This window comes from Panthera pardus, unplaced genomic scaffold (assembly GCF_024362965.1).
Source record: "Panthera pardus isolate Hobbes unplaced genomic scaffold, ASM2436296v1 HiC_scaffold_11, whole genome shotgun sequence".
In the NCBI taxonomy this organism is placed as follows: domain Eukaryota; kingdom Metazoa; phylum Chordata; class Mammalia; order Carnivora; family Felidae; genus Panthera; species Panthera pardus.
In genome coordinates this window covers 51,220,310-51,233,439 of record NW_026526666.1, presented here as the reverse complement: position 1 = coordinate 51,233,439, position 13,130 = coordinate 51,220,310, and the positions used below count along the sequence as shown (strand labels likewise).

The window sequence follows — 13,130 nt, the reverse complement described above, 5'->3', positions numbered from 1 at the left end:
CAAAGTGTTTCCTCCTCCAGGAAGCCTTCCCAAGTGCACCTCCGTAATTCCTCCATAATGCACTACATTTGACCCCTCTTCAAAACACTGAATCCAGTAGGCAGGAACTGGGATCTGTTTATCTTCAAGGTCTGGTTCGGTGCCAGGGACATAGTACTTGTTCACTAAATATCTGTTCAGTGACCAATGAGAATAATCTCAACAATAACAATGGCAGCTATTGCCTATCAGGTAGTTACTATGCACCAGTCGTTGTGTTCAGTGCTTTGCACACTGTATTGGTTTGCTGGGGCTCTTGTAACAAAGTGCCACAAACTGTGTGGCTTTAACAACAGAAGTTTATTTTCTCACAGTTCTGGAAGCTGGAAGTCTTGAGTTCAAGGTATCAGCGGGCTTGTTTTCTTCTGAGGACTATAAGAGAATCAGTTCCCTGCTTCTCTCGTCTGGTGGCAATCTTTGGTGTTCTTTGGCTTATAGATCTCTGCTTTCATCTTCACATGGAGTTTTCCTTGTGTGTGTCTCTTTGTTCAAATTTCCTCATTTTTAAGGACACTGATCATGGTGGATTAGGGCTACTTACACCAGTTTGACCTCATCTTAACTAATTACATCTGCAATGATCCTGTTTCATAATATGGTCACTTTCTGAGGTCCTGGAGGTTAGGACTTCGGTGTATGGATTTTTGGGGTAAAAGGACACATTTCACCCTTCATAACACGTACTTTTACTCATTGAATCCTGACCTCAACCACGCAAGGTGCCTGCTTTACACTGTTGTACCTGGTCACATAGTATCAGGCACTCAATTCAAAATGAATAAAGGAACAAGGGATTAGGATGCCTTTTTACAAGGTCCAGAATGTACAGAAAGATTACCCAAAGTCATGGAAGTGTCAAGTGGCAGAACTACAAATCAAACTCAGATTTAGTTACTTGAGTTAAATTTGAGTGACCTAGCGAACATGGGCTTCTCTCCACTGGCTAAATTGTGCTGTTCTCTCTGGCAGCACGTGCCTGCATCTTGCTCCAAGCATGAAACAAGCTGTTCTTGCTTTGCAACATGGAGTATCAGGTTGATCATTTAGGACTTTGTTGTTCTATGCCCGGTACTTCTCCACTGGGAAAGTTGACAAACCCTCTTCTCATCTTCTAGCACGCTAGCACCAAAGTTAACTTGTGAGCAATTAATCAATTAACAACTCAGCATCTTTCTACCTGTGGTACTCCATACTTGCCCCATCTGCCCAGGAAGGAAGACAGATGCTAAAGAAATGTCAGATTGTGCTGATTGCGTGGGGTGGTAACAAAACTGCATCAACACCCCGTTCAGCCCTGGTGACACGCCTCTCTAGTCCCTCCCTGCTCACGCTCCTCCTGAACCTGTCCTGCCCTCTACCAGAAGAATCTTTCTGCAAGATACCTTGCTCCATGTTGAGATCCCACCTCCATCGCAGCCCATCAGTGGGTCCCCAGGGACCTTCAAGCTAGAATTCAAACTGCTTCGTCACCAAGCCCCACATGATCTGCTCCTGTTCACCCATCTAGCTTCGCCCTCTACCACACGCTCATCTTTCGTACTTGAAAGTGTGACGAGACTACCTGGAGTTGCCTGAAGGTTCCATGCCTTTGTATAGTTCTGTCTAGTCTGCTTCCCTAACTTGACTGCTTTGCTGGCTCCACCCTCCAAACCTGAACTTTTGACATCATGCCTTTTGGGACAACATCCTGGGCTGCCCTTGGGATTATTTCCCATGCTGTTCCCTGCTACACTGTCTTGTACATGCCTTTTGTAAAAATGCATATCCCATGGCATCATGATTTATTTACATGTTTACGCATCTGTCTCCTGGACTAGATTAATGATTTAAGACAACAGAGCCCATGTCCTCCTCATCTTTGTATCCCAGCACCTAAAAGCTCCTGATACATGGTTAATAATAATGAATGAATAATAATTATAATTATAATAATATACTACTAATAATAAATGGATGAATTAATGAAGAATCCCAACACATAGCAAAATACATCTTCATAGCAAGGAATCCAAACAATTTCAAAGACCCTAGTTAGAAGGCTTATCCAGTGGTTTGTTAAAATCAGTAATACCATTTCTCAAGGGCTTCCTATGTTCAGATGCATTGCCATGTGCTTTATATACACCATCTCTAATCTTCACAACAACCTGCAGGGCAGATGTCATCATTCACCTTTTGTAGATCAGGAATCTGGAGTCCATTGATCACATATCAGTCAGTGGAAAGTCAGGATTAGAATTCAGGGCTCCCAGTTCACAGCCAGTGCTTGGAACACCACACTCCCTTTCCTTCTGCCCCTGTTAGAGGAAGGAGCCCCTTCCTTAGAACCATAGAACTGGATCCCTTAGGGCCCTTCTTCCTAGCTGAAAGAACAAAAACAAGTTGGCCTTTTTCCTGAGCCCATCTAGCTAGCCAGTAGCTGTGGGTAGGTGCCAGAGGGTTCATGCAAGTATTTTAAGATGTTCATTGAAGATAACTCAGTCACAGGATTTGCTAACTTTTCAGGTAAAGCCAATTGGAGTGTGTTTGTGGCACCAAGCATTTGCGTTGCTGTCGTCATAGTGGGCATTTTCTCAACGCGTTACTTCCGGCAAAAGTGAGTTGATTATATTTTCCAATTTCAGCAATGTGATGTTTTAAAATGACAATAGCTGTTGCCACTATGCGTCAAAGAAACAGACGTTCTCATACATTGCTGGTAGCAGACTAAATTTATTCAACTTTCTTGGACAACAGTATTATGTTAAAATTTTTTTTAAAGTTTTAAAATAGTCCTATGACCTATCAATTCCTAACTGGAAATTTAGTCTAAGTATATACAGATATTTAATGGCAAATACGTTCACTGAAGTATTGTTCGTTGAAGGAAAATATGAAATAACCTAAATGTCCAGTGATATGGGGTTGTTTTACTACATCACAATATATCTCATGCTGTATAGCATATTATATCCATTAAAGACAGAAAATAAAATGGTATATCTGCAATATTACATTTTACAAAGGTTGCAAAGCAGTATGTACTTTAAAAAGTACATGTACACATGCATACCTATATCTAAGACAGACCATTTAGCATTAAATTTGGTTCTATATGCCAAATAATAGGACTTAAACTAGCTAGCCCTGGACTTTCTCGCCCAGGTTAAGGAAGTAAATTCAGGTTAAGGGCTGGTGTGGTAGCTCTATAGTCACCAGGCATCTAGGCTCTTTTGATCTTTTTGTGCCATTATCTGGACTTGGCTTCCACAAGCTCATTCCATGGTCCAATGACTGCAGGAACTATAGCCATCATGCCTGCATTCTACAACTATAGGGAGAAAGAAGCAAGGTACCCATTATTTCCCTTTTCAGGAGCTTTTACATGAAGAAGTCAGACATGATACTTCTGGTTACACATTGGCCAGAACTGGAGCAAGGGAGATTTAAAATTGCGGTCCTACAGCTGGGCTTGTTGTCACCCCAGTAAATCAGGGTCCTTTTCCTAAGGAAGAGGATGAGGGAGTATTGGGTAGTGATTAACGCTCTCTACCCCAAGGATATGCACCAAAATATTAATGAATGGTAGTTTACCAGGATATAGAATAATGGGATTTTAGTTCTATTTATTTTCTACAATTTCTTTAGGCATTATTTTGTAAAGAGAATTTTTTAGAGTTATTCGATAAAGAGTTTTCTTCAAATGTTGTGTAAAGTAAGAGAAGAGGTCAAAATGAAACTAGCTCAAAGTCATTCTATTAGCCATTGAACTTATCTGAAAGGCTTTACATTTATTGAAGCTCTCATATGTGATAGATACTTCAAAGCAGAGCTCTCTTTAGGTAGACTTTGAAAAAGTTGAATTCAAATAGAATCAAGTAGGATCACATTCATCCTCTTCAGGGAAATATTACCAGTTAGGGTGAAAGCTTTTTTTGTTAAAAGAAAACAAACACCCCCAGATATATGGCTTTAAAAATAGTTTATTTCTCTCCCACATAATAGTCCTGAAGTAAGTCATCCAGGTCGGTTGGCAGCCATGCTCCACACAGTCATTAGGGACCCCGTTGTCTTCTGCTTTAGTGGCTGAGCATCCCTTGGACATTGTCCTCATCTGTATGATCTGTACTGGGTCACAGGTACCTCTGCTCACAGTTGTTCGGAGAGAAACCAGTCACACAGACACATCACTTGCTTCAAAGGGCTAAACATCCCGAAAGCTTTCCATTCTTATTAAATATCAAAGCTTATTAAAGCCAGTTCTTCAAAAATGTTTCATATTCGCTTTGAATTTTTAAAAAATAAAACATTTAACTCACATGCATTTATTAGAAACATTTTTAGGACTTTTTTCCTTTCATGTCATAAAAGTAATATAAACACATTTTAAGGTATTTTTTAAAAACCAGAGGATAAAGAAAAAAAGACCCATAGTTCTTCTGATCATCAAGTACAACTACTGTTAACAGTTTGGATATTTCCATATGGTATTTTTTTCCTAGGCATTTTTTTCCTAAGCATTTTTTAACATTGTTATTGTTCCTGTTTTGTTCTTTGTTGTGGTGGTTTTTGTTTTTGTTTTTTTTCCCTTTTTTCCTTTTAGCATAATACTTTACCTGTTATTACAAACTTTAAAAAAATTTTTTTAGATTTACATCCAAGTTAGTTAGCATATAACAAACTCTTTATAAACATTTTAAACTAAATAGTAAGTTCTCCACAGGTGGGAACCATGTCTTCTTGTTTGTTTTTTCATCCCCAGGATATGGCATGTGCTCATCATACATTAGGGGTTCAGTCGGTGCTTGTTGAATGAATGCATGGCTGGACAGTGACAGCTAAACATTTGTTGAGTAAAAGTTCCATAATTTATTTAGCAAACCCCAAATGGTTGCATTATGACTATCATCTATCTGAACTTCAGAGAAAACTAGTCTAGCCTTGGATGATGCATCATCTTTCTCCTTCAGTGTTTTTTATTTTATTCATTTGCACACTCCTACCGTGAAATCACCACACTAAGAACCGATGCTTCCATGACATTGTGTGTGTGCATGCTTAACCAGATGTCATTGTTTTCTTTATCTGTAGGGTATTTGTTCTCCTTTCAGCCCTCAGACCTCAGTGGTGTAGTAAAGAAATTCCAGACCCAGCCAATAGTACTTGGGCCAAGAAATACCCCACTGTGGAGGTAAGGTTATAATGCCTTAGTGGTGAATTGATAGAATTCCAGTGATCTAAGTTTCCCATTAGAGTTATCAGGAGACCTAGGTGCTCATTAGTCCCTATGGATAAGCTGAAGCCCCTAGTGCTAGGTTACCAACTGAGTCAACACTCCCATACACAGGAATTTTCTGAAGCTTATGCCCAAAAGACTAAAAGACCCATAGCTTTTCATTCCTCTCTATGCCATAGGTTCCCTCCTCACCTCCTCACCTCAATTCTTCAAAAGACATAAAAAAGCAAGTATTTTTGCCATTTGCTGAGCAGTAGCCTGACTCATCCAAATTTAAGAGAACTGAAGCTTTACTGTGACATTTCCTGTCCTGGGCATTGAACAGATAAATAGAGCTCAGACTATTTTGGCATTGGCAGGAAGCCAGTCATTCCATTGTGCAAGGAGAAGGTTTTAAAGGAGAGGTTGCTCTGCTGGCAGATGGGAGAATGGAGAGTAAAGGATGGGAAGGGCATTGCCGCACAGCCCGAGGTGGTGAGAACAGCTCACGGGGGGCAAGCTGGTCATCTTGGGTGAGGGGTCTGGGAGTTGGAGGCATCTGGACATGGAGCAACACTGTGCATTTAAGGGGAGCCAATGGGACAAAGGCAGGATGCCAATATTCTTCCCGTTGCCCAGGACCTTGCAGCCCCACACTCTATTTCTCACACTTGCTAGACATTCTCCTCCAGGATTCTTCTCCTCAGTTATGCAGTAAATTCTCTCATCCACACCCTTCCTCAGGCAAGAAGGTAGTGGTACCAGCCGCTGCTCAGGGAAAGAGCAGGTTTCAGCCGTGTCTGTCTCAGTGGGAATTGAGGTCACTGCAATTAGTGCCTTTGAAATAAAGTTTGGGTGCAGACCCACCTCGCCACTCACCATGTGGATGGCCCTTGGGCAACCTGCCTGATGATCTGAGCCCAAGTTTCATCCTCTGTAAAACAGGAATTGATAATATCTCCCATGTATACTGTTTGTGAGGATTGAGTAAGATGCCATGTAAAGCACATGCATCATACAAGGCAAAGATCCTTCACTTTATTTCCGGAAAGACTCACACTTGACATCTCCTTTCACTGTTGAGGGATTTTGTCTCTGTTAAGTTACATTAACAAGAACAATAATAATAATAGTAGCTTTTATATATGTGCACATATGATTATATATTTATTTTATATATATTATATACAGGATACATAATTACATATAATATAGTATATAACTATATTATTAAATAATATATTCAGGGGCGCCTGGGTGGCTCAGTCAGTTAAGTAACTGACTCTTGATTTCAGCTCAGGTCATGACTCGAATTCATGAGATCGAGCCCCGTATCAGACTCACACCGGCCATGGAGCCTCCCTGAGATTCTCTCTCTCCCTCTGCCCTTCCCCCACTTGCACACATGCACTCTGTCTCTCAAAAAAATAATATATTCATGTTTATATATACAGGCACATGCCAGATTTATTGCAGATTTGGTTTCAAACCACAATAAAGCAAATACTGCAATAAAGGTAAATGACTTTTTGGGTTTCCTAGTAAAGTTATGTTTTTACTATACTGTAGGTCTATTAAGTGTGCAATGCACTGTCTAAAAACATAACGTATATACCTTAATTTAAAAACACTTTATTACTAAAAAATGCTAATCCTCATCTGAGCTTTCAGCAAGTCATAATCACTCAACACAAATCACCAAAACAAATAATGAAGAAGTTTGAAATGTTGCAAGAATTACCAAAATATGACAGAAACACAAAGTGAGCAAATGCTGTTGGAAATATTATGCCAGTAGACTTTTTTGAAGCAGGATTGCCACAAACCTTCATTTTGTAAAAAAACAAAACAAAACAAAACACAGTATCCAAAGTGCAATAAAGCCAAGCACAATGAGTTATATCTATAATATATATTATATATATATACATATACATATATATATATAAAACTTTTATATGCCAGCCACTCAAAAAAACCTTTCTCAAGCATTAAAATCTAATCCATACAACAGCTTTATGAGGCTGTACTATTGTTATGCCCATTTTTCAGATGAGAAAACTGAGGCACTGAGGACTAAGTAACTTGCCTAACGCTAGCCAGCTAAAATGGTGGATCCTGGATTCACATACAAGTAGAATGTGCCATCTGCCTTTGTATTATAGGCTCTAAAAGATCTTTAAGCATAGGGTGAGCGGAGTATTTCTAGTAGTCAACACCTCTGAGCTGAACAGACTAACTGAAGAGGTATTCACACACTGGGCCCTCACTTGGTGGCAATCTTGCAATGATCTATGGTCATGCACTCAATAAGGACACCAATGCTAGTGTCAGAGGGGATTCAAGTACCAGGAGCTGAGTCAGCTGAGCTTTAAGATCCCTGTCTTCCAATGCTGACATTCCACAGTCCCAAGTCCTAAGAGCCTGAAATAGCACAGTGGGAAGCAGCTCTGGGTCAGTCCCGGACACCTGGCTCCCAAACTTGTAGCTTTGGCGTCATGGTCTCTGTTTGCCTGTTTGAGCATGAGGGGATACAGAGGCAGACAAGGCCTATGAAGGGCCCATAAAAACCTAGAAGAAATGCTGAGAAAGACATACAAAGGGTTAGAGACAGTAACAAGGAAAAAGATAGAAGAAATTGCCATACATAGGCCTGAAGTTCATTGTAGCATTATAAATAGAAGCCAAAAAATTGGGCATAATGGAACCTGCCACCAGGGGAGCAGGTTAAACATGTGGGTACATCCATACAACAGGATATTATGCAACTACTGAAAAAAAAAAAAAAAAAAAAAAAGATCTATAATGTGTCTAAAAGTCCCTAAGACACCTAAAGGTAAAAAAAAAAAAAAAAAAAAAAAAAAAAAAAAAAAAAAGTTTGTAACGGCTTTCTAAAGTGGGTTTCATTTGTATAAAGAGAGAAATTTTATATACACTCAACTCCAGCAATGTATAGGATATTTCTCGGAAGCCTACATAGGAAACTGATAATGTTGGTTGGCTTTGGGTAGTGACTTGGAGATAAGAGGGCCACTTAATTTGCATTACAGAGTCTTTCATTACAAAATGATGTGCATATATAGGTCTTTTGCAGAACAAAAAAACAACAAAAAAAAAAACCCCCAGTAAATTAGAAAATAAAATTTAGCTTAAACATGGTATCTGTGGTGATGGCCTTGAGGCAGCCTCAGAACCCCATGTCACTTGACCCTTGAAGTGGGCACACTGCTTCTAAAGACCCTTCTCTCCCGTTAGAGGCTGAGGCAGACATCAGAAGCACAACAGTCTGTCTTTCACCTCCAACAAAATTCTCAGGCCTTAGATCCCTGTACTACTTCTTAAGATGTGGCTAAAAAACAGGTCTTTAAGCTCTGGAGGAAAAGGCCAAATCATAAAGGCAACCACTAGGATGTTCTCCATTTTGAGCCTGTAGAAGCTAAACAATGCCCTTGAGATACCTGAGGACTTGCCCTAGGACATGTTACCCAGAGAGCCTGCTTTGTACACACTCTGAGGAGCAGGCTCTACCAATATGGCCAAAGTCTTCAAGAAGGCAGAGCAAATGCCCCACTTATGGAAAAAATAAGCCATTTCTGACCCCGTATAGTCCCTCCCACATCTGGGGTAACCGTGCTTTGGCAGCCAAAGCAGAGAAAATGGCAGCTGTGCTTCCCAGAGCTAAAGGCCATCTTCCAAGCCAGACTGTTGTGCCAGGGCCAGTTTGAGTAACCATCAGAAAAGAATACTTCCCCCCACGCCCACCCCCCAAAAAACCCCACACACGCACTTACCCTCTAGCTTGTCAGTGTCCTTTGTGGAAGTCTGTCCTGAGACCTCACCATCATTCACTTTTGGATGCTTGTCATGCTCAAGGAAAGGAAGGGGACATCAGAAGCAAGTCCAGACCAAAAACCACTCTTGCACAACTTGGCATTTGACAGATGAGGGAACAAAAAGCCAGAGAGGTTGATGGAGATTTCCCAGGCTATTGAATATCAGAGTTGGGAGTAATCCTCAGGGTTTTCCCTGTCATCCTACTCTTCCCTTCAGGCATGAAAGATCTCTATTTGCAGATGGCTTACGGACATGTAAAAAACAAAAAAAAATTTGACCGTATAAAACATCATGTACAAAGAAGGCCTTCATGAAAGAGGAAGGCATCAAGCAGAAAAAGGTGCAGAAAACAGGAGGGTGGGAGGCTAGCAGTGGAAGCCCAAGTGTGTTGGTGGCTTAGTAATGTGCTTAGTAAGACCAGGACGGTGTGCCTGAAAGTTTTTGAATGGAAATATGGGGAGGTAGAGGAAGGTGCAGGAACCTGACTGCCAAACTACAGGCTGGGAAGCTTCACTATGTAAGTCTGAGCTGTTAAAGGCTTTGGAACTCTGCTTTAAAAAGATCAAGCAGTGTGAAAGATAGTTTTGAGGGTATAAGTAGAGTCCAATGAAGCCCAGAAAGAGAAATGTTAACAGAGTGGTTGGACCTGGAGGACTCAGGAATCTGTAGTAAGTTTAGAAAGGAAAGAGACTGGACATTGAAGAACTGGTAACTGAAGTGATGCTGACCAAGATAAGAGTAGAAAAAATTAGCTATAGGGGAAAAAAAGATGAAAATTTTTTCCAAAAGTTACTCCAGAAGGTCTTTCTTAAGAGAACTGAGATTATTACCCTGGACCATTTAGTTGTATCAAAGCTCAAACTCATTAGCATCCCTTAAAATTCTCTTCATCATGTGACCTTGTATTTCCAAAGCTTATGTTTACCTGTCAAAAGAGAGAACTAGCATGTTCCAGAATAGACCAGTCCTCCTTGCCCACCACCTTCCTACCTGGAAAGTCTCTCTCAAGATTCAGCTCTAGTGTGACTTTTAAAGTCCTCCCTGCCTCCTCCCCCAGACGGAGGCAAGCTCAGCCTTCCCTTGGCACCCACCATGCTCTCTGTCCTAAGAAATAGCTAGTACAGTTGGACTCCTCAGAAGTAGTCTGGTTGAAGGTTAAGTTTGGTAGGTAATCACTCATTGGCAGGGGTTGAGAAGTCCATGGCTCCTGTCTGCTCCCCGACGATGTTAACTGTTTCACTCCTGCCACAAAGTCAAGGTCCCACGATGTCCCACCTAGAACCAATCAGGCGATGCAGGCTGCAAGGCCTTTCAGAACCCTGAAGTCAGTTGTCAAAGGATACTTCTGTAACAGAGCTGTATTATTAGCCTGTTCCTCCCCTTTCTCAGAAGATGCAGCTACCCTTGGACAGGCTCCTGACAGACTGGCCCACTCCTGAAGAACCTGAGCCTCTGGTCATCAGTGAAGTCCTGCATCAAGTGACCCCAGTCTTCAGACATCCTCATCACCCCCACTGGCCAGACAAGGGACAAGAAATCCAAGGTCACTATACCTCTGAGGAAGACACAGGATATAGTGCCTCAAGCCTACCACCTCCCAAAGCTCTCATAGCAGAGACAGGACTAGTGGATCTGTACAAGATGTTGGGGAGCAGGAGCCCTGACTCAAAGCCAGGACACCTAGCTGGCCCTGTGACAGTACTCCCAGTGGACTACCTTCCCACCCATGAGGGATACTTACCCTCCAACATAGAGTATCTTCCTTCACATGAAGCTCCTATAACTGATCCTCTGGAAGAACTAAAGCCTCAGCACATCTCTCTTTCCATTTTCCCCTCAAGTTCTCTTCACCCACTCACCTTCTCCTGTGATAAGAAGCTGACTCTGGATCGGTTAAAGATGGGGTGCAGCTCCCTCATGCTGTGAGTGGTGAAGCTTGGAAAGTCCATGTGCTCCCAGCCCCCAATGTGTCTCTCATCCCCAGCCCACACTGCTCCAGTGGTCATCACCTCTGGGGTGCTGCTATCAGGTCTGTTTCCAAATAGAGGGCAAACAAAAAGCCCAGGGTTTGTCTTGGGAACTGAGAATTGGCTGTAACCCAGATGCCTGTCTTGCCTTCTCCAGAGCCTTAGGACTATAGTTAACCCTTGAACAGTGTGAGGGTTAGGGGCACAGGCTTAAATCTGCATAACTTGTGACTCCTCAGAAAATTAACCATTGTTCGCTTTTTGACCACTCTTACTGGTAACATAAACACTTATTTTGTAGATGTATTTTATATACTGTATTCTTGAAGCTAGAGAAAAAAAATGTTAAGAAAATCGTAAGGAAAAAGATTTATAGTACTGTATTTATTGAAGAAAATCCACCTAAGTAGACCCACACAGTTCAAACTTGTGTTATCCAAGATTCAATGGTACACCGTGTGTACCTAGAGACTCCAATCTGGGTTCCCACAACTTTCTTTGCCAGGTTGGCCAGTAAAGGGTAAGGAGAGAATGGAAACCAAGGCTCTTACTAGCAAGGGCTAAGAATCCAAGCTTTATAAAGCTGCTACTCCATACCAAGTCATACACCTAGATCAGAAGCATCCAATAGGCCTAAGGCAGAAATGTTCTCTACATTTCTTTACTGTTCGCTGCAGTAGATATGAACCACATTGGCTCTTGACCACTTTGGAATGTCTAGTATGACTGAGAAGTGAATTTTGATTGTAATTAGTCACATATAGGAGGGTACAGGTCTAAATTACGGATCCACCAGTAAGAATTACAATGAGTCTTCAAAACAGATCAACCCAGTTTTACAGAGGAGGATGTAAAAGATCGTGGTGAACATCAGTATTACAAGAGCTCCCAAATGGTCATGACTGTTCTTATTTGTGAAAGCCTGTACAAATACACCTTTTTCCTATTGTTTTATTCTGTCTTCACCCTCTTTCAGTGAATCAAGAACAACTTACTGGTGGAAAGTTCCTGTAAACCCACAATATGACCTTGGGAAAACAGCTTCCCCCCTCTGAAATCCAATGTTTTGGAAAGGAGTGGGCCCAAGGCTTTCTGACACCTTGTTTCCTCTTCTTTCTGCTGTAGCAGCTGTTGCCTTCAGGATCAGGGCTATCTCAGGGTCTAATGGTTGCACTTATGTCAATCCTTTCTCCCCAAGGCATCCTGCTTTTCCTTCCTCAGGAAGACAGAACTGATGCTGAACTGAGCCTAGGAGGTAATTCTTTTTCCCAGCATGAACTTGGAACATGATACATGTTGTATTCACTTAAAGCTGTGGCCGCTGGCTTGTCACCTTCCCCACCCCATCACTGCTTCTATCCCTTCACTGTAAGCCCTTCTGCTAAGCTGGTAAGGGAAGTCTTTCCAAAATGCTAATAGTACCCTTTCCAAAGTAACAGGATGAAAAGTCCAAGAAACCTTCTTAAATCCCTGTCAAGCTCAGGGCCTACACCCCAGCCTGATCCCAAACCAAACACTGGCACTGAGACAGCTTTGGTTTACCAAATGTCCCTCAGAGCTCTAGGAACTCAAGTGATGAACATTTGCTCTGCTTGTTCATGTTTAATTCTTTATGCTTCCTGCCATTCCAGATTTAATACAGTTCTTTCAGGCTTTCTTTGAGAAGCTTAGTAAGTTCCTTCCTTACATCCCTATTCTACTCTATTTAGGTGCTGCTCAGCACCGCCACACATGGTTTCTTGAATCGCAGCAGCTTCAGCGTTTGTCTATACCCAAGATGCAGTGCCCCTTGTTTGACTGTTTACAGTGTGTCGTAACAGACAAGGCCACCTCCTCAGAAGCAGGCTAACCTGTCACCTCTTGACAATGGGAGCCAACTTCTCTTGTGGCAATACCTGCTTTACCTAGCTCTGATTTTTCTTTTGCTGGCCTGATACCCATCTTAGTCATTCTTCCCCTCTCCACTCGGCCCAACACCCAACTCCCAGTCTCCCTATTACCCCTCTAGACCCTTTCCCTTTCCCAAGTGATACTGCAGTTATTTGTGTTCCTAGAAAGTAAAAATAAAGAATTTACTGGACTGTAAATAACTTGAA

At 41.7% G+C, this 13,130-nt stretch overlaps 1 protein-coding gene across 2 annotated transcripts in view; it reads left to right on the top strand.

Moving 5' to 3' along the window:
• IL12RB2 (interleukin 12 receptor subunit beta 2) overlaps positions 1 to 13,130 on the top strand; it is a 78,189-nt gene extending 65,059 nt beyond the window's left edge. Inside the window, exons 14-16 of one of the 2 annotated variants that reach the window (XM_053894164.1) lie at positions 2,545 to 2,635; positions 5,110 to 5,210; positions 10,455 to 13,130. In XM_053894164.1, the coding sequence (XP_053750139.1) occupies positions 2,545 to 2,635; positions 5,110 to 5,210; positions 10,455 to 10,993 (731 nt within the window). In that variant the 3' untranslated portion in view covers positions 10,994 to 13,130. Of the gene's footprint in view, positions 1 to 2,544; positions 2,636 to 5,109; positions 5,435 to 10,454 lie in introns of those variants that run through there. The other variant, XM_019448932.2, reaches the window with a different exon arrangement.